The 27026-nt window shown below is 47.7% G+C and overlaps 1 protein-coding gene across 1 annotated transcript; it reads left to right on the top strand.

Moving 5' to 3' along the window:
• The first annotated feature begins 21 nt into the window (after nucleotides 1-21).
• On the top strand, nucleotides 22-26174 carry POFUT1 (protein O-fucosyltransferase 1). Its single transcript, XM_047744641.1, has 7 exons — nucleotides 22-259; nucleotides 1914-2035; nucleotides 6242-6424; nucleotides 7802-7914; nucleotides 17731-17923; nucleotides 19733-19975; nucleotides 22657-26174. The coding sequence occupies exons 1-7, from the start codon at nucleotides 127-129 to the stop codon at nucleotides 22843-22845; spliced, it is 1176 nt and encodes a 391-aa protein (XP_047600597.1). The 5' UTR covers nucleotides 22-126; the 3' UTR covers nucleotides 22846-26174.
• Nucleotides 26175-27026: the final 852 nt, after the last annotated feature.

The following is a 27026-nucleotide window of genomic DNA, read 5'->3' on the forward strand; positions in this document are numbered from 1 at the left end:
GCCGGCTAGAGCGGCCGGGGCGGCGCGCGGGCGGCGCGTGGGGACCGCCGGGAGCGGGGCGGACGCTCGCGCCCCTCCTTCTCTCCCCGCCTCCGCATCGCGGCGCGCTCGGGCTCTGGAGCCGTCATGGGCGCCGCCGCGTGGGCATCGTCGCCCCTGCTGGTGCGTGTGTCTCTCCTGCTGCTGATTCTGCCGCTCCCGGGGCTGCCCGCAGGCTCCTGGGACCCGGCCGGTTACCTGCTCTACTGCCCATGCATGGGTAAGGCCTCCCGAGCTCTCTTCTCAAATGGGGAAACTGAGGCCCAGAGAGGAGAACGCCCTCTTCTGAGGCACCCGCAGATATCTTGACATGTCCAAGAGAGAACCGCAGAGCGGGGCATGGCCTGCTCCTTGCCTCTCTGCCTCAGTTGCAACGGCCCTGAGGGGCCTCTGTGTCCAACCTTCCATTGGCAGATGAGGAAACTGAGGCCAGGAGAGGTTATGTGTCTTGTGCAAGGTCTAAGCCAGCCCACAGTTCAGTAAATGGAGTTAGTGGGACAGGACTTAATGTCACTGACTCAGCCTTGGCTCTGGACGATTCTTTCATCGTTCAACAAATATTTATAGGACCCCCTGCTCTGTGCCCAGCCCTGTTTTCTTTTCTGGGGATAGGGCAGTGGTAAGACAGAAAATACCATGCCCTTGTAGAACCTTCATTTTAGCTGGGAAAGACAGACAATGGAAGATACAATGGGCAAAAGATACAGACAATAAAAGATAAAACATAAGTAATTATACATAATGCCTTAGAAGAGGATGAACACTATGGGAAAATAAAATAGAAAAGAGTAAGGGAGAATCTAAAAGCTGCAATTCAGATGGGATGGTGGATCGTCATTGTAAAAGTCATTCCTTCTTAAAACCCTCCAGACTCCAGACCCTGCTGATTTGGCCCTCTGCCCGTCATTACCACCACTCCCTCCTCCCCAGATCCCCCAGCAGCAGCCACTCTCATTCCCTCTCCATTCCTCATACATTCTCAGGCCCTGAAACCTGCTATTCCCTCTGACTGAAACACTTTCTTCCTCTTCACTCCTGCCAGGTCAACTCCTTCTCATTCTCAGGTCTCAGCTTAAATGTCACCAGAAAGGGCTTTGCTGACCTCAACACCAATCTCCACCTTACCGTTCTCTATCACCGACCTTTTTCCATTTCTTCCTTGAAATTACCAGAATTTACCATTATATACTTGTTTACCACTATATACTTGTCTCTCTAGCTGGACTGTGAGTGCCTCTAAGGGAGAGACCTTATCCTTCTTGCTGAATCCTATATTCCAGCACCAAGCAGAGACCCTGGCACATTGTGGCTTCTCAGTATTTGTCGAATGAGTGAATGGATGTCATGCTGGGGATAACAAAAATAATCAGACAGGGTTCTTGCTCCTGAGGTATTCACAGGCTGAAGTAAGAGCCAGTACAAAGGCCAGGAAGTGGAAAAGGACATTTGAGAAAAAGTGAACTATAAATAGCTCCAATCCAAGGTGGGAGGCAGAGAAGGGGATTGAGTATAGCAGGGGGTTGGCGAAGTGATTCTGGTGAATGAGGCATTGGAGTTGCCCCTTCATGCGCAGATGAGTGGAGATAGAGGTGGAAGGGCACCCCTGGATGAGAGAACAACAGGAGCAAAGGCACGGGGTCAGGATGGGAGGTGGGAAATGGCAAGGAACCTGGAGCGGCTGAGGCAGTAGGGTAGGGGCCTTGAGTGTCAGACGCAGTAGGATCAGTCCAGACTTGATCCTATCCTGCCAGCTCTCCTGGTTCTCCTTGGTGTCTTGCCCCTGCCCCCCCACCAGCCCTGCAACCTTTCCAAATACTGCATGCCCCATGCCCTCGATGCCCTAGGCCTTACCTCAACCACCATATACCATCCAGGGCGCTTCGGGAACCAGGCTGATCACTTCTTGGGCTCCCTGGCTTTTGCAAAGCTGTTGAACCGCACCTTGGCTGTACCCCCTTGGATTGAGTACCAGCATCACAGGCCTCCCTTCACCAATGTGAGTACCTCCTTGGCCTTAGCCCTTATCCATCCTACCCCAATCCTGCTTCCTCTTGACTCCAAGTCCTTCTCTGGCCTTTACCTCCTGCTCCTCTGAACCTTCCCCAGTCACCCCGAACTCTCTTCCCTGGCTAACTGGCTAACTTACCCAATGCCTTCTGTGTGCCAGGCACTGTTATGAGCACCGCAGGAGAACTAGCTCTTTTCTCCATCATCACATTCCTATGAGGAAATGGGTTTCAAGAGGTTAGGTAACTTGCTCAAAGTCACACAGCTTGTGAATAGTAGAGCTGGAACTCAAGCCCATGTCTGTCTGACTCCAGAACCTGTGATCTGAACCTAAAGCTCTATTTCCACCCCTGGTTGGGCCCACCCTCTGCTCATCCGGTTAGTCAAAGGGTGATGGGTACTATTGTCAGTTTGGAGGAGAAACTGAGGCATAGTTTAGTTAATACTGTGTTCAAGGCCACAAACCCAGGCAGTCTGGCTCCAGAGCTGTTTCGCTCTGGAGTATCCACCATCATGGTGATACTCAACATCCTCTTATTTTTTGCTTTTTCTTTGTATCTTCCACTGACCCTCTGTGATCCCATGGCTGTCTTTGTTCACACTGTATCCCCAGGGGCCTGGCAGTAGGAACTAAACTAATCTAATGCGCTGACTTTAAAATTTTTAATAAACTTTAAAAAACTACTTTTTTTTTTTTAAGATTTTATTTATTTATTTGACAGACAGAGATCACAAGTAGGCAGAGAGGCAGGCAGAGAGAGAGAGAGAGAGGAGGAAGCAGGCTCCCTGCAGAGGAGAGAGTCCGATGTGGGGCTGGATCCCAGGACCCTGGGATCATGAACTGAGCCGAAGGCAGAGGCTTTAACCCACTGAGCCACCCAGGTGCCCCAAAAACTACGTTTTTATGTACAAAACTGTATTTCATTATTATTATGCATGCCTATATTTAGAGAGGTTTTTATCATTTAGAGGTGAAAAGTCAGAGAACCTGAGATTGTAGTTTGTCTTTGCAACTTAACTAGCCATGTAGCCTGGACAGAGTACTTGATCTCTTCGTCCCTCAGTTTTCTCATCTGTAGAAAAGGCTTCTAGTAATGGTGGCTACCTCCCATAATAGGTTAGTGATTGTAGCATGCCTTGAACATTGTATGCCTGTCTCTTAGAACCAATAGTTAATCAATGCAGAGTGCTTAGGATATAGGATATCCTCTGTAACTGGGAGCCATTGATGTGCTGATTTTTTTTTTTTAAGATTTTATTTATTTAGGGGCGCCTGGGTGGCTCAGTGGGTTAAAGCCTCTCCTTCCACTCAGGTCATGATCCCAGGGTCCTGGGATCCAGCCCCTCATCGGGCTCTCTGCTCGGCAAGGAGCCTGCTCCCCCCCCGCCGCCTGCCTCTCTGCCTACTTGTGATCTCTGTCTGTGAAATAAATAAATAAAATCTTTAAAAATTTTATTTATTTATTTATTTGACAGAGATTACAAGTAGGCATATACACACTCACTTGAGCGCTCTCTCTCTCTCTTTCTCTCTCTCTCTCAAAAATAAATAAATAAATAAAAATAAAAAATAAATGTTTGTGTGTCTCCTCGTTCCATTTGCTTATTAGCTATGTGACCTCAGATGAGTTGTCTAGAGTCTGTCTTCCTGGGTTTCTTCGTCAGTAAACTGGAGATGGTTTATAGTCCCACCTCTTAGAATTAGATGAGCAAGTCCATGAAATGTGATGAGTATAGCACCTGGCACTAAGTCAGCACTCAATAAATATTAGTTGCTATTATTACTATTATTTGCTTTGCTGTAAATTTCTGTTGAGTCTTGTGGCTTTCACTGTTCTCTGCATACCTCCCAATCTTATCTGTGGCCCAGACTCTCCTCTGATCATAAGCCTGTGTTTCTAATTCCTAAGCCCTTGAGTCTACTTGGATGTCCCAGAGATACCTCAGATTCACAAAGACAGAACTGAACTTGGCATCTTTCCCTCTCAAACCTGTGTCACTGCCTATATTTCCAGCCTTAGTTTATGTTACCTCCATTCACCTGGATACCAAGCCAGGAACCTAGAAGTCATCCTAATTGAAAGAAGTAATCCTTTTACTCTCTACTCCACGTTCCTTTACCTCTCCTAAGCTGTCCATGCCCTCCGTCTTGGACTTAATGCTCAAAAATACATGTTGAGTGAGTACTTGAACAAATAAAAGGACCATTGCAGTAGCCTCCTTAGTCCTCTTCCTCCCCTAAGCTTACCATCCATTTGTTCTCTCCTCTTCCACCGGAGTGATCTTTCTAAAAGTCAGATCTCTTATTTCTGTTTAAAATCCTTCAGCAAGAGGTACTTGGGGGTGCAGTTGGTTAAGCATCTGACTCTTGCTTTCAGCTCAGGTTGTGATCTCAAAGTCATGAGATTGAGTCTGTGCTCAACTTGGAGTCTGCTTGAGGTCCTCCCTCTCCCTCTGCCTCTTCTGCTTGTGTTCTCTCTTTCTCTTCCTAAAAAGTAAATAAATAAATCTTTAAAAAAATTAATAGGGGCGCCTGCATGGCGCCTCTGCCTTCAGCTCAGGTCATGGTCTCCGGGTCCTGGGATGGAGCCCCGCGTCGGGCTCTCTGCTTGGTGGGGAGCCTGCTTCCCCCTCTCTCTCTGCCTGCCTCTGCCTACTTGTGATCTCTCTCTCTGTCAAATAAATAAATAAAATCTTTAAAAAATTAATAAAATCCCTCAGCAAGACCTTGTTGCTAATAGTTAAATTTCCCAAATTCTGTTTTTTGAAATGCCAATGGCTCGTGAAGGAGGGGGGCAATGGTTAAATCAGTTTGGGAAATTATAGTCTCAATTTCCCATCCTCCAAAATTGGTGATTCAGAATACACATTAGCATATGGAGTAGTCCTGTAGTAAAGAAATCAGCGTAAAAAGAAAAAAAAAAGTCAGCATAACACAGCATTTCCCAGGTCTGTTTAACTCCAGAACCTTTGCATTGCAGAACTCTTTATCCACATGAACTAGTGGAATATGCTTGGGAACCCTGACCTATAAGATAAAGTCTGAATTTTTATTCCATGGTATTTATTTATTTAAGATTTTATTTATTTATTTGTTAGAGAGGGAGAGAGAGAGAGCACAAGCAGGAGAGAGGCAGGCAGAGGCAAAGAGAGAAGCCACCTTCCTGCTGAGCAAGGAGCCCAATGTGGGACTTGATCCCAGGACCCTGGGATCATGACCTGAGCCAAAGGCAACCACTTAACCCACTGAGCCAGCCAGGTGTCCCTATTCCATGGTGCCCTAAGAATTTTTTTTTAAATCCAGAAAACTGTAGGGATTAATACAATCACCATCCATGTACCCACCACTAGATGTGACATCATTTAACATTTTTTCTTCTTTGCTTCATCTTTCTTTTTTTTTAAATAAAAGAAATAAAATATTATAGATGAAGTTGTGAAAAGCTAAAGTCTCACGTGGCTCCCAAGGCTAGTCCCACCCCCTCCTCCCAGCCCCAGAGGCAGCCCTTGTTGTGAACTTAATGTCTTCAGTGTGACTTCTTTTGAGGTCTTTCTTGTACTTCTGCTGTGGCATTGAGCGTACCTGTACCCATCTCCCTGTGCAAAGTGGAAGAGCTTCTGCAGGGAAAATACACAGAGGTAGAAGGAACATTTTAAATTCTTGGTAGATGCTGCAAGATCACATTCCAAAGTGATTGTTCCAGAATGTTCATTTCAACTACCAGCCATATGTAGCAGCTGTTTCCCCACTTCCTTTCTAACAATTAAAGTTAAGCTTTTAAATCTTTGCTGGTCTAATAAGTGAGAAGTGTTCTTTTAACGGTGACTTGCATTTTTCTAATTACTAGTGAGTTTGTACATCTTTTTAATGTATTGGCTATATGGGTTTTCTTTGCTGTGAGTTGTTCACTTCTGTCCTTTGCTCAGGTTTTCCCTTACATTGTTTGTCTTTTTTTCATCTAGATCAGCAAGCATTTTTGAACATAAAAGATGTCAACTATTGCTTTGTTAGTTTGCAGATCATTTCTCCCAGGCTTTTTTTCTCTTCTAGCTTTGGTGTCCTTTTCCAGAAGTTTTTCCATTGGCTTATAGTCTGAGCTCTCTGGGTCTTGGAGTGTATGGTTTTAACGAATGTCTTTAAAAGAGTCACTAGGATACTGAGGAGATGCCTCTCCTTTTGCACCTTTTCTTGTAGCTCCATGTGTCCTACCAGAAGTACTTCAAGCTGGAGCCCCTCCAGGCTTACCATCGCATTATCAGCCTGGAGGACTTCATGGAGAAGCTGGCACCCACTCACTGGCCCCCTGAGAGGCGGGTGGCATATTGCTTTGAGGTGGCAGCCCAGCGAAGCCCGGATAAGAAGACATGCCCCATGAAGGTAGGTCTGGGGGACCTTCTCTGCCTGTCCTATGCCCTCTAGGCCCCTGAAACACTGTGGCAGCACTATATGGGGAAGGGCACTAGAAGGGCTTGGAGTAGAAAGACAGAGATTTAAGTCCCATTTCTGACATTCGTCATCAGTGTCAGTTGGCGCAGAGGATCTTGATTCCACTGAGCCTTTATTTCTACGTAGGAAATAAAGACAACAATCCCTGCTCCATCTCATTCATAAATGTCATGAGGGCCAGCTACAAAAGTGCTTATAAACTGTAAAATGCCACAAGAGTAATAATAACTAATACTTTTTTTTTTCCCCAGACTGGGAGAGAAAGTGGGGGGAGGGCCAGAGGGAGAGGGAAGGGAGAGGGAATCTTAAGCAGCCTCCATGCCTAGCACAGAGCCCAACTTGGGGCTCAGTCTCAAAATCATGAGATCATGAGATCATGACCTGAGCCAAAATCAAGAGTCGCACGCTTAACCGACTGAGACACCCAGGCGTCCCAAATGATAACTAATACTTCTATGGGACTTACTACATGCCGGGTGCTATGCTAAGAGCTTTACACATATTAACCCACTTAATCTTCAAACTGCTCCATGAGGGAAGTACCATTAATATCCCCATTTTATAGAGAGGACACTGAGTGCAACATAGAGTTTCAATATTTTGCCCAAGGTCACATGGCAAATAAGCTTGGATTCAACCCTAGGTAATTTGGATCCATTATCCACCCTCTTAACTTGTATACTTTCCCACCTTTCAGCAGGTAAATAAGAAACAGTCATGTTTTATCAGGAGAAATTTGTAATTTTCTGCCACTTTGGGAATAAGACAATCCCCAGTGTGTCTTTCAGTGCTTACACTGAAGTCTAGGGAGGATAGTTGAAAGAGCCATGAAATTTGAGAACGGAGGCTTGGCTTGTAGCCACAACACTGTCCTCACTTGCTGTGTGACCTTGGACAAGGGTCTTAGCCTGTCTGGGGCCTGGTTTCCATTTTGAAAATAAGGGCATTGTGTTAGCTGCTCCTGAAAGTCTCTAAAGGTCTAGTCCAAGATCTAAAGCCCAAATTCAAGATCCACTTCCTTCCTCTACCCCGACCAGTGCTGCAGGGTCAGTGGGATGTGGCATGTCAGTGGAAGAGACTCCTTTAGGCACTGCGAGGAACATTTGAAGGAAACCAGACTGGAGGCTGAACTGCTCTCCTCAGTCCCCAGCTCAGGATTTATAAAGTGACATTCCTATTAGGCCATCCTATGAGGTGTTTCAACCGAAGTCTAGTCGACCAGGGTTCCCCCACCCACAATTCCTTGGCCCTATCCCCAGAAGGCTTTCCCTCCTTCTCAGTAAGTCTTTGATCTCTCTCTTTCTGCAGGAAGGAAATCCCTTTGGCCCATTTTGGGATCAGTTTCATGTGAGTTTCAACAAGTCTGAGCTTTTTTCTGGCATTTCCTTCAGTGCCTCCTACAAAGACCAGTGGATCCAGAGGTACTTGGAGGGGACAATGTTGCTGGGTTTAGGGGAGGGGCACGGGGCCCCTAAGAAGGCAGCACCTTCCTGGCCCTCTCCCTGCACCGCTCTTCCCCTGCGCCACACCCTGATGTTTGAGAACAAAGGTACAGCCATTCTGTCTGTTGAACTTGGGATCCTATGTGATCTTTTCCCATCTCAACACCTGACACGGTTAGACGTTGACCTGCCACAAGGTTGAGCAAGAGTTTATCGGCCGATAAAGGATGTCATAAAAAGAATATGGTGCAGTCACATGGGTGTCGATTTCCTCCTCTAGGCGTGAGAATCACTCCCCTGTTACCTTCCTCTTCACAAGGTGAAAATTGGAAGCAGCTTCTTGAGAAAAGCCACTTCGGGTACAGACTGAGAAGTGATGTCATCCTGATAATAATTGGATGTGCTTTATTAATTGCACTCCAGTAAGCCCTATTAAAAAAAATAGGTTAGCAGGGCACAGGCACAGGCTGTGAAATATTTATAGGGCGTCTGTCACATATGAGACATAGTGCTCAAAGGCCAGAAGTGATACATAAAAATGAGGAAGATCCAGCTTCAGCCTTCAGGGAGCCACAGGCTAGTTATAATGATGCTAACGAACAGAGTGCTTTCGCCTTGATGCTATAGCCTGGCAAGAACGAACGTGGGCTTGAAAGTCAGACTTGGGTTCAGGGCTGTGAGGAACGTAGGAATTCATACGTGGTCACAGGCTTGGCATTCTATAGACCAAGGGTAGACTGAGGTAGAGAAAGGAGTCTGTGCTTAGGATCAGACAGACCTGGGCTCGGACTCAGCCCTGTCCCTCTCTCTCAGGAGACCCTGAACAGCCTCTCCAGCTGTCTGGCCTGAATCTCCTCATGGTTGACTGGAAGGAGCCCTGTGGCATCTGCCTCCTAGGGCATAGAGCGCATGGTTCATAGTAGGGGGCCAACGAATATTAGCTATTAATATGATTATTCACATGCTTTATTTCATATGAAGAGGAACTTTGAGAAACTCCATGAAGTGGGTCTTATGACTGATTTCCATTTGGCAGCTGAGGAAACAGTTCAGTGAGGTAAGATAACCCGCCCAGGGCCATCCAGCTGCTGAGAGCGCGTCTGCAGGCCAAATGTAACTCTTTAGTGTGTAATAAAGCTGCTGTTTATTTAGTGCCTACTGTGTACCAAACACCGTTCTAAGCTTTCATTTTACTACGTAAGTCTTCTAAGGTGATAACTCACTGGATCCTTCCACCAGTCTGTGAGACAGGAGTTACTATTGTCTGTGCTTTACACGTAGGGAAATTGAACAAAGAGGAGTGAAGTCTCTTGCCCAAGGTCACACAGCTTGAAGTGGCAAAGCTAGGATTTGAACCCAGGCAGTCTGATTCTGGAGCACCCATTGTTTTTTTTTTGAAGATTTTATTTTATTTATTTATTTATTTATTTATTGACAGAGATCACAAGTGGGCAGAGAGGCAGGCAGAGAGAGAGGAAGGGAAACAGGCTCCTTGCTGAGCAGAGAGCCCGATGCTGGGCTCGATCCCAGGACCTGGGATCATGACCTGAGCCGAAGGCAGAGGCTTTAACCCACTGAGCCACCAGGGCGCCCCAGGAGCACCCATTCTTAATTACCTTGGACAGTAGCTGTGCCAGTAACAGCTGCCAATTCCCCTTTGGGATTCCTGAGCTAATTCGGGAGCTACTGAGGATACTCAGTCAAGGCAGGTTCTACTCGTCCCTCGTGGCTAATCTCAGATGGGCATTTCCGTTTGATCACCTCCTTGTTTTCAGAAGCTGTGGTGCCTGCCATGAAGGACGTAAACAGGTGATGTGTGACTGGAGGATTGAGACCTTGTTTCGGTCAGCTCAGGCTGCTGTAACAAAATAGCACAGCCTGAAGGCTCAAACAACACGTTTATTTCTTGTGCATCTGGAGGCTGGGAAGTCCGAGATCAGGGTGCCACCATGGTTGGATTCTGGTGGTTTTTGCTTGCTGCCTTTATGCTGTGCCCTCACATGTTGGAGAGAGAGGAGGCTCACTTACAAAGCACTAATCTCATCATGGGGGCTCTACCCTTATGACTTCAACTAAACTTTATTGCCTCCCAAATGCCCTACCTCCTAATATCATCACTTTGGGGATTGGGACCTCAACTATGAATCGGAGGGGTGGGGCGGGGGGTGGGACACAAACATTCAGTCCATGGGAGACCTGAAGAGAAGGAGCTATCTGTGGGAAAAACTGGAGGGAAGGGTAGTTCTCCCTGGCGGGGACATGGAGCACAGAGGCTCTGGAACAGGCTTGGTGTGGTGGAGGGGCCGACAGAAGGCTAGTGTGGCTGGTGTAGAGTGAGCGAGGAGGAGAGTGGGGACTGTTCCATTGTCTGTTACTGCATAATAAGCCAGTTTGGGAGCAGTTCCCCAGCAGCGGGCAGTTATTTCCGAGTTGCCTAGGTTGGTGGTGCTCAGTGAGGCAGTCCTTCCGGTTTTTGGTTCTCCCTCTTCTTTCCGGAATCCCAACTGTGCAGTTTCCATCCATGTTAAGCATCTCATTTCTTGGTATAAATTTCCTTTAGAACCCACCACAGATTTGGTGGGAGATTTTAAAATTTTTTTTTTAAAGATTTTATTTATTCATTTGACAGAGAGATCACAAGCAGACAGAGAGGCAGGCAGAGAGAGAGGAGGAAGCAGGCTCCCTGCCGAGCAGAGAGCCCAATGCGGGGCTCTATCCCAGGACTCTGAGATCATGACCTGAGCCGAAGGCAGCGGCTTAACCCACTGAGCCACCCAGGCGCCCCAAGATTTTTAAATTTTTAATAAAGAAGAGAATTACAGGGGCTCTTGGGTGGCTCAGTTGGTTGGGTGACTGCCTTCGGCTCAGGTTATGGTCCCAGGGTCCTGGGATGGAGTCCCGCAACGGGGCTCCCGGCTCCATGGGAAGTCTGCTTCTCCCTTTGACCTCTCCTCTCTCATGCTCTCTCTCACTCTCTCTCAAATAAATAAATCTTCAAAAAAAAAAGAAAAAGGATCACATTTACTCGTAATCCATTCCCCCCCCTTCAAAAAACACTCTTAGCAGCTTGGTGTATGTACTTCGATCCTCCACGTACTTTTATACACACCTGTACAGATTAGCTTAATGTGAAACTACTGGGTTTGGTTTGTGATCAAGTATTACTTAACTGTGTCTTCTGAGGAGGAATTAATACCAATATTTACCAGATTAGAAAATACTGCTGGCGGCAGGATCAGTTCTAAACATAAACACAAGATTTCAAAAAGTGGTTACCGGGGTGTGTGTATGTGATTTTGTTATTTTTGTGACCACTGTTTTAAGCGTACATTCGGTCCCATTAAGGACTGTGCCATGTTGTGTCCAGCAGTCACCACCTTCCATCTCCAGAACGTTTTCATCACTCCAGACAGAAGGTTTGTACCCATTAAACAGCTTCTCCTCGTTCTCCCACACCCCCGCCCCATCCCTCTCAACTTTTCTGTCTCTGATTTCTGTCTCTGCCTATTCTAGGTCTCATATAAGTGGAGGGATGTGATATTCGTCTTTTTGTGTCTGGCTCATTTCACTTAGCATACTGTCTTCCGGTCTTATCTGCATTGTGCTGTGTATCAAAATTTTAGTCCTTCTGAGGCTGAATAGTTGATTATGTGCACAGACCACATTTTGTTTAGCTATTCATCTGTTGATGGACACTTGGGTTAGCTGGGCACTTCTTGCTTTTGGTCTGATGTGGTCGCAGTCAGCGGTCAGCGGAGGCTGGAGTCCGGAAGCCCAGCTGGGCTGCATGTCCAAGAGAGCTCGCTCATGGCTAGCTGGGAATGCTGGCTGTCCTCGGGGAGCTCAGCTGGGGCAGTTGGTTGATGTGAATACATTTGACCTCTCCATGTGGCTTGGACTTCTGACAGCATATCAGCCAAGTTCTGAGAGGGTACAACCAGGGAGTGAATGTTTCCAGAGATGGGAAGTAGACACTGCTGGCCCCTAGAACCTGGGCCTGGTGACTGGGACAGAGTCACTTCTGCTTCATACAGTTGGGAGGGAACATAGAGCCCATCTAACGAGGGGTGATTTGAAGAATTAATCTTTTACACAGGTGCGGAGCTTGGAGAAGTGGCAGGGGTCAGACCACACGGGGCTCTGTAGGCCCTGTAGGCCCTGATAAGCAGCCTGAGTGCTTTGTAGGAGGGAGCTGGAGATCGTATATATTCTAAACATTTTCTAAAACAGTGGACACTCGCTTGTTGTAGAAAGGTGTCCTCTGGGGACAGGGGTATGGGCGTAGGGAGAGTGGCATTGGAAAGGGCCAGGCTCCTCCCTGGCTCACTGTGGGATGAGGTATATTGCTTCCCTTCTCTGGCCAGCGTTCCATCTCTAAAATGAAGAGGGTGACCAAGGTCTGTGGTTTCTGTACTGTTCCTCAGTTCTTGAGAAGGGCCTCTAGTGCCATGAGGCTGGCAACGCAGGGCCAGCTTGGAGGGACTCAGGTTCCTTCCCACCACCTTTAACCAGTAATCCTCTTATATGTCAACAAAATGTTTGGATGGCCACAGGTCTAGGTATACCAGCTTACTTTAAGCTACATGTTACAGAAAACCCCAAATAGTAGCAGATTAAGAAGATAGAAATGTATTGTTTTCTTAAGGAGGAGAAGTACTGGGTCTGCAACCCGCTCCTGGATGGCAGCTCCGTTGTGTGGTCAGGGCTCAGGCTCCCTGCCCCGCCCAGCCATCCCAGTACCAGCTTTTATCTTCAGTGTCCTCTCACAGGACTGATGAAACTTTAGCCATTACAACCTTGCCCCAGGCAGCTAGAAGGAAAAAAGGGCAGAAGGGGGGCACAGCCTCCCCTTTTTAAGGAACCTTTCTAGAAGTCCCATATAACCCTCTTGCATCTCGTTGGCTAGTTCCTAGACACATGGTCGCCATACCTTAACTGCAAGAGGTACATAGAAATCTCTTTCTTTGGGGGCTGCCATGTGTCTAGCTAATTCCAGGAGAAGGGAATAAAGAGGCATTTCTTCCCCACTTAGGTGACTTCTAAGAATACTTCTAGCTCTGCTGCTTCTGAGTCTGTGAATACCCTGGCGGAGGTTTAATTCAGTAGATAGTGATCACACATCAAATGTTGAAAGGCCATGGGTCCTCATGCTGAACCATTCTCGTGGCATGAAGTTAGCTGGTATTTGGAGCTCTTAGGAAATCCTGACTATCGCCATCGTCATTGTCCTACTGCATGAAACCCACTGCAAGTCTTTAGAAATTCAACTTCATGCTTTACAGACTTGGACACGTTGACCGTGTTCACTTCTCTCAAGGTTCTCCATTTTGCATGAGTAAGCACAGCAGCGCTGCAGCGGGCACGCCCCTTTCTTCACACCCAGCCCTAACACCTCGTTCTACAGACACTTCTCAACCCTCCAAGGCCAGCTGCCACTCTCAGGCCCCAGCTCCTATGGGAGGGCTCCCTGTCCCACTTCTCCTTTGCTGCCTTTTGCCCACTGATGCGCTCCACAGCCATCTCCCCTGCTCCACTGCCAGCCCTTATCATTACGGAGCTCCCAGGCTGCAGCCTTCCTCAGAGGCCATAAACAAGTGACATGTAATTGGCAGGGCTGGGGCCAGACTGAGACCCAAAGTTTGAGGAGCCATTTCTGCAAAGAGTGGGAGAGAAAGGTAGTCCTTCCTGACAGGGACATTGAGACAAGGGCCTGCCTCCTTCATGTCCCTGCATCCTTCGCACTCAGTGTGGTGTTCATGCACTGCCCCACATGTGTGCTCTGGGCGCATGAGCAGATGCTGTGCGTAGAGAAACCTCAGCTGGGCAGAGGCATCTCAGTAGTTGAGGGGTGGAGGGGAGGAACCCCAGAGGTTCACTGCACCCAGCAGCAAGGGCATATGCCTTTTTCAGCTGGACATTGACCAGGCTAAGGGCCTGACCTAGGGCGCTCAGGGGCAGATGGAACTGCTGAGGCTTTCTTTCCAAACAACACCCTTAGCACTCCCTTTCTTTCCAAACAGTCAGCCCTCTCCTCTCTCATTGGGAGTAAATGAACACATCGGTCTGGGACTCCTGATGCTCATCAGGTCTGAGCTGATGTCCCAGTGGGGCAGCCACGTACTGATCCAGATATAGGGAGAGGGGATGGACATTCCAAATCTAGAATTCACCACGGGTTAACTGCAGGTTCTCTCCAAGAGGTCAGAGAGCGCACAGTTCCCGATTTGTCCTAGTGGTTGCACCACCCGGGAGAGCACAAACTCTGGCTTTCTCCTTTCAAAATCTTCTGAGGTGACATCAGAAAGGAGTTTGGCTGAGGGCCCGGTGGTAGGTGTTCAGCTCATATGCGCTGCTTCTTCTGCTGACCCCTGACAACCTGGCCTGGTGTTTCTGGTAAGACCCATGAATGCTTCTCCTTCCCTCAACCATTCATTCTAAAAGTATTGATTGTACCCACTGTGTGCTGAGGCCTGTGCTAGGGGCTACAGATCAGAAACAGAGGGTGCAGACTCTGCTTTTGAGGGCCTCACCGATGGCGGTGGGGGAGTTGGGAGTGAGGGACATAGTTAAGAACACTAGGTTCCAGAGCATACTGCCTGGTTTCAAATCTCAGCTCCACCAATTCCTGGTTGCATGACCTTTCTGTGCCTCCATTTCCTCATCTGTGAAAGGAGAATAACAATAGTGCTTACCTCACTGGGCTCCTGTGAGAACCAAATGCATTCACACACGTAAAGCAAGCAGAACGTTGCCGGTCACGTAATAAGGCTCGATACTTGATTCCCATACGTGTACGTGTAAGATTATTGTAATGAAACGAGTGTCGTGCAGAGCCAGGATGTCAGCGAGCACTTGCTTGTTGCTTCCTTGACACAAGCCCTGGACCAGTGTGTGTGTGAACTGTGGTGAGTGGGACGGCCCAGGCCCCTACCCTTGTGGGCTGATGGTGGAGCAGGGGAGATGGCTGTGGAGCGCATCGGTGGGCAGAAGGCAGCAAAGGAGAAGTGGGACAGGGAGCCCTCCCATAGGAGCCGGGGCTTGGGAGTGGCAGGCAGCTGGTCTTGGAGGGTTGGGAGGTGTCTGTAGAACGAGGTGTTTGGGCTGGGTGTGAAGAAAGGGGCGTGCCCACTGCAGCACTGCTGTGCTTACTCGTGCAAAATGGAAAACTTAGAAGCTAACATGGTCAACGTGTCCAAGTCTGTAAAGCATGAAGTTGAATTTCTAAAGACTTGGAGTGGGTTTCGTGCAGTAGGACAATGATGGTGATAGTGATAGTCAGAATTTCTTAAGAGCTTTCTATGTGCCGAGTACTGTTCTAAAGTCTTTGCCTGATTAATCCGTATAATCTTCTCAAGAGTCCTGCGAGTCAGGAGCTATTATTAGCTCTGTTATACAGATAAGGGAACTGCCACACAGAATGGATACGTCACCTGTCCAAGTTAGCAGGTGCCATAGTCAACATGTGCACAAGGCTGTCTGGCTCGGTAGCCTGGGCCTGTGCCATTACAGTGTGTGAAGAGCACACAGAATAATACCTTTTTGTATAAATAGTAAAAGTGTAGTCATGCATAAAGCCACCGTATCTTCTGGGAGGAGGAAGTAAAGGAGGGAAAGATGACAAGATAGACCTTTTATTTCAGTGTCTCTTTTTTAAAAAGTCTGAGACCCAGCAAAGTATTAATATCTGCTAATTTGTGTCATAGGTATGTGGGTTGTAAAGTTATTGTATTTTTCTGTGTGCTTTGAGATATTTAACAGCTTTTCACTGAAATTTCTATTGAGGTAATTGTAGATTCACATGTTGTAAGAAATAATACAAAGACAAAAAAAAAAAAGAAAGAAAAGGAAGGAAGGAAAGAAGGAAGAAAGGAAGGAAAAAAGAAAGAAGGAAAGAAAGGAAACAAAGAGATTCCCAGATACCCTTTACCCAGTTTTGCCCAGTGCTGACATTTTGCAAAACTGTAGTACAGCATCACAACCAGAATGTTGACACTGATACAATCCACCCATCGTATTCAGATTGTCCTAGTTTTACTTGTACTCACTTCTGCATGTGCGCGTGCGTGTGTGTGTGTAGTTCTGTTCAATTTTATGCACATGTAGGCTTATGTAACCACGACAGTCAAAATACCCAAACAGTTCTAATTTCACGAGGATTCTCTGTGACCAAGATGTGACTACACCCATGTCCTTAACCATGCGCGTGCACACACCACAGGCACACACCCCCCTGATAACCACTAACCTCTTCTCCACTTCTGTCCTCTTCTCCATTATGTCATTTCAGAAATGTTACATAAACGCAATCACACAGTATGTAAGATTGAGGGGTTGGCCTCTCTCTCTCTCTCTGCATAGCTCCCTTGAGGGCCATCCCACATTGTCACCTGTCTCAGTGGTTTGTTCCTTGCTACTGCCGTGTCACATTCCATGCGGGGATGCGCCATGGTTTGGTTAGCTAGTCACTTCTTGGACGTTAGAGCTGTTTCCATTTTGGGGCTATCATGAGCAAAGCTGCTATGAACGAACGTTCGTCTCCTGGTTCATGTGTGAATATGGGTTTTCATTGGTTTGGGATAAATGCCCAAGAGGACAATTGCCGGGGCATATGGTAAATGCGTTCTGGTTTTACAAGAAACTGCCAAACCGTTTTCCAGAGTGGCTGTGCTGATTTCACAATTTTTTTTAAAAGATTTTATTTATTTATTTGACAAAGGGAGATCACAAGGAGACAGAGAGGCAGGCAGAGAGAGAGAGAGAGAGAGAGGGAAGCAGGCTCCCCGCTGAGCAGAGAGCCCGACACGGGACTCAATCCCAGGACCCTGAGATCATGACCCGAGCTGAAGGCAGTGGCTTAACCCACTGAGCCACCCAGGCACCCCTGATTTCACAATTTCCCAGACAGAGGGAAGGCAGTCCAGGTCAAGGCAAGAAGCATACAGAGATCTGGAGCTTGAAAGTGCGTTCGAGTTGATGGAACCATCAGGATGTTTCGTGTTGCTAGGACAGACTCTGGATTTAGCTGAAGAGGGAGCACGGGCTCTCTCCTCACTCATTCGCTCAGCAAATATTCACTGAGCTCTGACATGTGCCAGACACTGTCCTAGGCTCATAGAGGCTCTGCCTTCAAAGGACTGTGTCCTACAGAAAAGACAGGGGAAGATAATTGCAAAGTGCATAGTGTGCAAGGGGGAAGGAGAGCCTTCGGGAGGGTACGACAAGGGCGTCCGCAGATGGCAGATGCTTTTCATGAGGGCAGCGACCATGCCTGTCTTGTTCTCACCTGGGCCCCAGCACACAGTAGGCAGTCAACCAATATATGTTAAATGTTGAGTGAATGGCCTCACCCAGTGCGTACATATTCCCTGTGAGCCTGATCTGTCCACGGCCCTCTGGAAGCTGTGGCATGTCCCGGTCCCGCCATGTGGGTAAAAGGGCAGAGGCGTGGTCCAGACACCCCACCCCGGAGTGAATTACCACACCACAGACTGGAAACCAGCATGACATACAAAAGGTTGGAATGCTCTACTGTAAATTTTTAATTGTTAAGCAAGCAAAGAGGGTTGTAAATTCCGTGCGGCGGGACAGTATTGTATATGGTGCCTGTTGTCGCTGCCATGGTTCCTTATCAGCCTGTTGGGGTTTCTCAGCTTCTCGTGCTTCTTGCACGTTAGAGGGGCCCCTCTGCAGGGTCTGTGGGGCATGGCGCAACACCATCCTTTGTCCTGTGGGGGCGGCGGCCAGGCTGTCTGTCTGTCCTCTGTCTGACTTCCCCTCATTCTGTCTCATGCCTAGATTTTCTGCAAAGGAACATCCAGTGCTGGCCCTGCCAGGGGCCCCGGCCCAGTTCCCTGTCCTGGAGGAGCACAGGCCACTCCAGAAATACATGGTGTGGTCAGATGAGATGGTGAGGACGGGAGAGGCCCACATCCGCACCTACCTCGTCCGACCTTACGTGGGCATTCATCTGCGCATTGGCTCTGACTGGGTAATTTCTCCCTTCCTCTCAGGGCTGGCTTGGACGTGTCCCTGATTAGGGCCCATGCCTGTGGGTGTTGAACCCTGAACCCACTGCACCGAGTCCCAGCCAGGGCAGAGAGGTCTCACTCAGCCAAGTCCACAGGGCTATGTTCCACGATCCCGCCTTAGACACATCAGAAATGCGGCTCCAGAGTGCTTGCTTGCCAGCCCTCATTTTAACAATTGCCATTTTCGTCCTTATTTTGCAGATGGATAAATAAACATCAGGCTAGACTCCAAGTCAGGCAGCCAGCCAGAGAGAGACCCACAGCCCAGGAGTCCTGTGGTCCAGCTCAGTGTTTAGCCAGTAGACTCTTTGTTGAAAAACAGGCTCTGGAGATTGGGTGGGGCCCCCAGGAACTGAAGATGTCATCCTCCAAATTTGGAGGCTGCTTAAATGTGCAGAAACCTCATCAGATTATCTTTTGTGTAAAAATAACAGGAGAACTGTAGATAGTCTCCTTAACTTACATAAGAAGATGTATGTATGTGTGTATGTCAGAAATGCTCATCGTTGAAGACTTGCAAAATACTGCAAAGGATAGAAATTAGGTCAAAATCCACTCAGAGTCAATCAAGGAGGTATGGTTGACCCTTGAACAACATGGGTTTAGATGGCGTGGGCCCCTGAACGTGCCGATGAGGTTTTACAGGAGGTGCTGTACGTGGGTTTTCTTTTCCTTATGACTTTCTTAGTAACTTTCTCTTGTTTCTAGATTTCTTTATTGTAAGAATACAGTATGTGATACATGTAACATATAAAATATGTGTTTATCAACTCTTTATGTTATCATTAAGGCTTTTGGTCTACAGTAGGCTGTTAGTAGCTAAGTTTGGGGGAAGTCAAAAATTATACACAGGGTTTTGACTGCACGGGGTAGGGGATGGCAGCCCCTAGGCCCTGTGTTGTTCAAGGGTGAACTGTAGTCACATGTTTATGCACTTGACTCCCTCCCTGCCCTCCTTCCATAAAGAAAAGGAGCAAGGCTCAGTATATCTGGGCCCAGAATATCTTATGAGTGGTCTCAGCTAAACCTTTAAGAAACAGTTTTCCATGTATACATGCTAAAAACATAAAAAGATATAAGGTGCTATTTTTAATAAAGCTAGCAGAACACTAAACCAAACTTGGATAAGGTCAGTTCAGAAGAGTAGAGCTCTTTCTCACAAACATAGATGCACAGATGCAAGTAAATTCCGGTAACATATTAAAGAGCATATGATACAAGTAAACTTCATACCTGGAATGCAACAAAATTCACTATACTAGCACCCAAAGAGGAAAAATCGTATAATCATCTCAGTAGAGGCCAAGAAAGCATTTGATAAACACTCATTCATGATTTTAAAAAAAAAAAAAAGGCAACCTCTTAACCAACTGGGAATGGAAAGGACCCACCTTAACTTGATAAAGCCTATCTCTCCAAAACCCACAGCAAACATGCTTCATGGGAGCTATCAGAAGTGTTCCCACTGAAGTCAGAAATCAGATAAGGCTGCCTATTATCACCACCGCGGTTCAGAACTCTACTGGAGGTCGCAGATAATACAGTAAGACGAAGAAAAAAATATTTTGTAGAAAGCCGGTATGCCACTACACAGAGACAGCCACTGTTACTGTCTTGATGTATTTCCCTCTTCCCTCAATACTTTTTTTAAAAACATAGTTGATCTTCTGTATAGCCTTCTGATCTTCTGTATAGCCACTCAGTGGCTCTTGCTTCTGGGGTCCCGGCCCCGCTGCCGTCTTTAACCCTGTCCCCCTGCAACTCTGCAGAAGAATGCCTGCGCCATGCTGAAGGATGGGACTGCGGGCTCACATTTCATGGCCTCCCCACAGTGCGTGGGCTACAGCCGCAGCACGGCTGCCCCTCTCACCGTGACCATGTGCCTCCCTGACCTGAAGGAAATCAGACGGGCTGTGAAGCTCTGGGTGGACACGCTGAATGCCCAGTCAGTCTACATCGCCACGGATTCCGAGAGTTACATGCCCGAGATCCAAGAGCTCTTTAAAGAGAAGGTGTGTATGGTCCCAACAGGGGTGGAAGGGGAAGGGAATTGAAGAAAGCTCCAGGGTGGTCCCACCACTCCCTCTACATGCTTCATGTCCTCCCAACTTAGATGTCCACCTCTGCTCTGGTTCCTACCCTTCCTTCAAACCCCGGCCCAAACATCTTGGCACCTTCTCTCCAGATTTCCCTGCCCTCTTGTAGCCAATATGTCCCTTCTGGAACCATCACAGGATTTTATCACATCTGCTCTGGAGGTACTGTCGAGTCTGTGTGAGGCCAGAAACATGGCCTTCTTCCCAAGAGCTGTGGCTCCTTAAAGGCAGAGTTCAAGGCTGACTCACTGTTCTGTTCCTCAGCACCTGGGGGCCTTGCCTACACCAATGTCTAGGACAGTGCCTACCATGGTAGACGCTCAACAACTCCAATAAGCATGTAAAGAGTGGGCCCTTGGGAGAAATCTGGCGTAGCAGAGAGATTAACGGCCTGAACTCGGGAGCCAGAGAACGTGGGCGCTACTCACTGTGCTGTCTTGTGCAAGTTACTTTACCTCTCTGTGCTTCTGTTTCCTCTTCTGTAAAGTGGGACTGAGAGCAGTCCTATCTCACTGGGCGGTTGTGAAGATCAGATATGAAGAAACTAAAACAGTTTCAGGACAAAACAAGTCCTCAGTAATGTTAGCGGTCACTGATAGTAGGAGTCAGTGACTGACGAATAAAGGGAAGGCTCTTTGTGCTTAGTAAGTGCTCAAGGAAGTGGCGAATAGTATATATTCAGTGTGAATAATGAGTGGATGTGTTTGGTACCGTATCAGTGGAGGGTAGGTAATAAGTATGTGTCAATGAAATGACTGAATTAATGGTAAGCATTCAGTAAGATTTCATGGGTGAATGAAAGCCCTAAATGCTTGCACAGACCTTAAAAGGTTTGTTTTAAAAAAAAAAAAAAAAGGGTTTGTTTTCTAGCAGTGAGAACCCATGGCTTTATGTGAGGGGCCCTGTTCTCCCTTTACCCCAGACACAGGCTGGAAGCCCTGACTTGGAGAGAAGGTGCTGACGCCGAGCATCCCGGCCGGCCTCCCTCCCACCCACTCTGTAGAAGACCCTCAGAGCCGGGAGCCCTCGGGGCTCCTCCAACCCAACCCCTGCATAATCTAGTTGAGGAAACCAAACTCCCGAGAAGGGACAGAATTTACCCAAGAGGTCTCAGAGCTAATTATAGTGGGCATGACACAGAGCGGGTAAGTTTCAGAGAGTAGGTGGAATTGCTCGGGGATTTTGGCCGTGATTAAACTAGTATTACTTCTTTGCTACTATCCACATAGCAAGATGATGATTTTTGTTACATCAGAAATCTCTGTGTGACAGCAAAGCACTTTCAGCCCCAGCTCTGCCCACACCCCCACCTCTGTACTAAGTTGAAGCATTTGGAGAGTCCCAGGGAGTTTTTTTTTGTGAGTTTTTAGAGTTGATATATTTGTTACACCTTGAGCCTCTTATCATTTTCTCTTTCCTTTTCTTGTGCCACGTTCTTGCCTTTCCCCACTCCTCAGCCCCTTTCTCCATGGGCTCAGAGCCTATCGTTGCTCCTCATTTAAGCTGGGGCCCTGCCGAGCTGGAGATACTGATAAGCAAGATGTGGTCTTGCCCTGTACAGCTCCCAGTCTAGACTCAGGAAAAGAGACTTTGCGCAGAACTCTAATATATGCTGCATGAGAGGTCCAGGAGCTCACGTAGGGGCAGGGGCTCACTCTTTCACTTGTCCAGTCAGTGGATGTTTATTCAGGCTGGTCCCAGCCAGCAGTGACCAGAAGACTGCCACACCCCTAACCCCATCAGATGCAGGAGACCGATCTTAATCAGAGTAGAAACTACAAACTGAGATGTATGCTCCAAAGTAAAGGAAAGTGGTTCTGGGAGAATGTAGAGCATAGAACTCTGCCCTAGATCAAGGTCCACAGAGGTGAGACTGGGGCTGCAGAGTGAGGGTTAAGTAAGAATTAACCAGACAAAAAGATGAGCACTCCAAACAGAGGGAGAGTACATGCAAAGGTCCTGAGGCAGGAGGGAGCCTGGTGGCTAGTGGTGAGAATAAGAGGTGGAGAGGTGACTTGAACAGGGCTTTGTAGGCCCCATTCAAGATTTGTCATCTTCATGTGAAGAGCAGTAGGGCACCATTTAAGAGGCCTCCTGGATGGCTCAGTGGTTTGAGCATCTGCCTTTGGCTCAGGTCATGAATTCATGACTTTCTTTTTTTTTTTTTTTTTTTTTAAATTTTATTTATTTATTTGACAGACAGAGATCACAAGCAGGCAAAGAGGCAGGCAGAGAGAGAGGAGGAAGCAGGCTCCTTGCTGAGCAGAGAGCCCGATGCGGGGCTCGATCCCAGGACCCTGAGATCATGACCTGAGCCGAAGGCAGCGGCTTAACCCACTGAACCACCCAGGCGCCCGAGTTCATGTCTTTCTTTGACTCAGCGAGCCCCATGTGCTTCTCCCTCTCCCTCTGCCTCTCCCCAGCTGCTGGACAATACTGCTGCCAGAATGCCCGACCCCAGGTCTTAATCCTCTCTGCCCCACTTTTTGTGTGTGTCCTTTCCACTCAGGGGAAGAAAGCTGAGGGAGGGTATGGCTGCAGGCCTTGGCCGAACTGGTCAGCTCCCTGGTGAAAACCTTCTGCCCTTCCTCCTGCAGGTAAAAGTGGTGAGCCTGAAGCCTGAAGTGGCCCAGATTGACCTGTACATCCTTGGCCAAGCTGACCACTTTATTGGCAACTGTGTCTCCTCCTTCACTGCCTTCGTGAAGCGGGAACGGGACCTCCAGGGGAAGCCATCTTCTTTCTTCGGCATGGACAAGCCCCCTCAGCTGCGGGATGAGTTCTGATCCTGGCTGGAGCACATAACCAGTCTGAGCTGGTCCTGCTTGCCAGGCCTCACAGCCAGCAGTGCTCCCAGCACTGATTCCCAAGAGTACAAGCTCTTCTGCTCTCCTGCCAGAGACAGAAAAGCACCCGGGACTTCTGGAGGAGGACTCCATCTCCCAGGGCACAGAGCTTTCAGGCTTCTGGAGCCAGAGCATCTCTACTCCCCGTGTGCCTCCTGCTGTTTCTCCTGGGAATTTCGCACACTGGCAAAGCAGTCCAACCTCTGTCTTTTGGTCTGCCCTGCTCTGAGCAGCCTGGGGGGCTAATCTCTTCAGTGATTTTTTTATAGAGAGAGCAACAGAGATTCTTATAGTTTTAATATGAGATCATGATTACCCAAGAACTCTCCCTCATTTTTAAAAATCAGTGAAGTTCATTAACGTAGATACCTAAAGTGACCTTGAATGAGGATGAAGCCAGGGGTGGAGTGGTTGTATTGATCCTTTTTCTAGATGACCCAAAGTAGCCCTTAGACCAGGCCAGAGCCACCCCTACTGCTTGGCCAGAGCCATTGTCAACCCATCTTCCGAGGCCATTTCCAGGGTTTGGGGCATGAGCGCGCATCTCCATTGTGAACACTATGCAAATGGAAGTTATCGATCAGGCTGCAGTACAGTGCTGTGCTGACACAGTGCTGCTCACACACCATGTTCCAAGCAAGGAGCAAGTGCCATCGAGCCAGACCATCATGGTGTTGCTGTCAGAGTCTCCTAGCGATTGGTGCCTGCCACAAACCTGGCTCCATCGAGATCTTGGCGCACCCAGGGGCCAGGGCTGTTTGGCCTGGCTGGATGGCCTGGCAGCATCCTTCTGAAGCCTGCCTCTCCCCTTTCATCTGTCTCCCACAGGGCCTGGTTGTAGAATTTTGCCATTAAGTTGCTATCCAAGACCTGTCCATTGAGCCTCCCTCCTGGGGCTGGAGCCCTCGGGCTGTATTCTCACCAGGGCCTGTTGGCTAAGCCTCTGACCAGGCGGGAAATGCCCCTGACCCAGAAGCCATCAGATTCCCAGTCTGCCCCTTCCTGTCCAGGGGAATCTCTGCCAACCCCATGAGGCTTAAGGTATTAAGTTGTAAGTTTCTCTGTTTCTCAGGTGCTGGAGCTGTGATAATCTATGACTCCCAAGACTGTGTGGTGTTTTGGCCTTGTGGTTCTAAAATTCACGCCTAACACCTGCTGGTCTCTTCCCCACCACGTGACTTCCCTTGGCCTTCAGTCCTAGAAAGGTGGAGGAAACTGATGTGAGCCAGGCCCAGAGGTCCATGCAGGGCCTCCCCCTCGGGTTCCCTTTGGGAAGAAACACCGTCTCTGTCAAGGCAGAGTAGGCTAGAGGTGGCAGAGCAACAAGGATCTCAAACACTAAAGGTGGCATTTGCTGCTCAGAGCTTCTGCCCAACTGGAAACGGAGAAACTAGAGAAAGGGCTTTTGTGTTTTTGTGTTCTAAATCCTGGGTGGACTCTGAGAGATGGCTTGTCTGTCCAGACTTGTTTGCAGGCTTTATTTAGAGGTGCGGCAGCCTATGCACCCCCGCCTCCGTGGGGTTGTTGGGAAGGTCTGGCTCACTGGCTGATTTTGTTTGCTGAATTTATTTGCCCATCACAGGCTCACACTGGGCACACAGTTTAGAGTCTGGGGGCTCTAGTGGGCTGTCCAGACCACTTTGGTTAGCACTGGCAGTGATAACAGGTGTATTTCTGGACAAGAGAGTCCGGGGGTGTAGTCAGATTCAGTTGTGTCCATAGGCGAGCACTTTGATACAGGTGCCTCACCTATAAAAATGGTGATAAAACTGACAGAGTTGTTGAAAGGCTCCCATCAGATAAAGCAGGCATAAGAGCACTTTATAAACTGGAAAGAGCCAAAGGCACATATATGACTGGTGATTAATTTGAGGGTCTCTTGTCGCACACCTACTCTGTGCCAGGCACTGTGCTTGTTAAATGCTTTATGGAAATTGAGTCCCGACTCCAGCCCTTGGGATTAGAAGCTGTTACTATCCTTCTCCTTCTGCACAAGGAAAAACTAACACTCAGAAAATTCTCATCATTTTCTCAAGGCTACATAGCTGGTGGTGTTATGCCGGCATCAGCCCTTCCAAAGCCATAACCGTTAGCTACACACCCTATGGCCACCACGTCACAGGATGCACTTTACACAGGTGTGTGTGTGTGTGTGTGTGTGTGTAGGCCTCTGGTGGGAGAACCGTCAGCCACTTTAGTTCTCAGTGGGCTCCTGCTGTCTTTGGGTTTGTCACTGCCAGGAGGTTTTGGGGAAGGAGAGATACCCCCAGGAAAGAGAGCCCACATGAAGCTCACAGTTCTGAGTAGTTATTTAGTCCACCATTCTTTCATTCAAATGACCTGCTATGTGCCAGGCACTGTGCTAGGTACAAGGATTCAGCAGAGAATCAGAACGCCTTTGTTCTCAAGGGATTTGCATTGTATTAAGTATAGGACACAATGAACAAAAGTATCAGGGAGAGTACCAAGTAACTGCTATGGAGAAAAATAAAGAGTATGAGGGAGTTGAGAGAGGGAGCAGTGCTGGTTTGGATGAGGAGTTCACGTTAGGCCTCTCTGAAGAGCCAGCCCGAGGAAGGAGGGGATCACTCATTCAGGTACCTGGAGGCAGCACATTCCAGGCAGAGAAAACAGCAGGTGCAAAGGTCCTGAAGCTTGAGTGAGTGAGTGAGTGAGTGAGTCAAGCATGGCAAGGAAGCCAATGTGGTTGGAGTAGTCAGAGCAAGGCAGGGAACAGAGCAGGCAAGGTCCTATATCTTGGAGGGCAGTGATAAAGTCAAGATGTATTTGGAGAAATGGGAAGCCTTTGCAAGATTCTGAATGGAAAAGGGTCATGATCTTCTTATAGTTTGAAGGACACCCCCCCCCTCAGCTGCCACATGGTAAAAAGATGAGAGGGGTAGAAGCAAGGATGCAGGCCAGATCATGAGGCTCACATGAAGGTCATTGCGTTGAAGATAGTAGAAAGTGGGCTGATTCTGGATATATAAAATTATTTTTAAAGTTCAAACTTTTTTATTTTTTTAAGATTTTATTTTTAAGTAATCTCTACACCCAACGTGGGGCTCAAACTTACAGCCCCAAGATCAAGAGTCAGATGTTCTGACTGAGCCAGCCAGGCACCCTATTAAATTACAATCTTTTTTAAATGTAGGAGTCTTTGTATAGTTTTAATCATGCAGCATAAACAATTTAATGTTTTTTACTTAATAGTATATCACATTTTCTATGTTGGTACATGGCCTGAATAAATGTTTTTAATGACAAGATTCCAATGATGAGTGTCCCACAGTTTATTGTCCTATTAGGAGAACTTAGTATGTTCCCAATTTTTCCTCTATTATTATTTGAGTAATACTTCTATTTGCACTTCTTTTTTCTGTATCTAAAATGTTCATTAAGATAAATTCCTAGAAATGGATTTTAGATCATCAAAGACTTACAGATAAAATATTATTATGGAAGAACTCAAATCTACATAAAAATTGTGAGTAATGAAATGAATTCCCGGGTTGAACGATCCTCAACACTTTACCAATCTTGTTTCATTTACCATTCCATCCCCAAGTCCATGTGCTAGAGTCTTTTAAAGAAAATCTGGATATGTTTTGAAAGATGAGCCAGTAGAATTTGCTGACCCACTGAGTGGAGGCTAGGAGGGAAACAGGGAAGTCTAGAGTGTGCTAAGGTTTGGGGCCCAAGCAAAGGGATGGAGTTGTCCTTGATTTGTAGACTTTGAAGGTGGGCCACCTCCCTCCAAGTTTTCTCAGAGGTGGTCTCCAGAGGTTCCTTGGAGAGCTGGTTGACAAGGCAGATTCCAGAGAACTGCCTCCTGAAGAATCAGAATGTTTTGTGGGTAGTGCCCAGGTATCTGCATCTTTTTTTTTTTTTTTAAGATTTTATTTATTTGAGAGAGAGAGAATGCAAGCAGGAGGAGAAGAGGGAGGGACAAGCAGACTCCATGGGAACCCCAGAGCCTGACGTGGGGTTCAATCTCACGACCCTGAGATCATCACCTGAGTGGAAATCAAAAGTCAGGCCCTTAACCAGCTGAGCCCCCAAGGTACCCCCCAGGTATCTGCATCTTAAGAAGCACCTATAAGTGATTTTGATGCCCAGTG

This window comes from Lutra lutra, chromosome 9, assembly GCF_902655055.1.
Source record: "Lutra lutra chromosome 9, mLutLut1.2, whole genome shotgun sequence".
Taxonomy (NCBI): domain Eukaryota; kingdom Metazoa; phylum Chordata; class Mammalia; order Carnivora; family Mustelidae; genus Lutra; species Lutra lutra.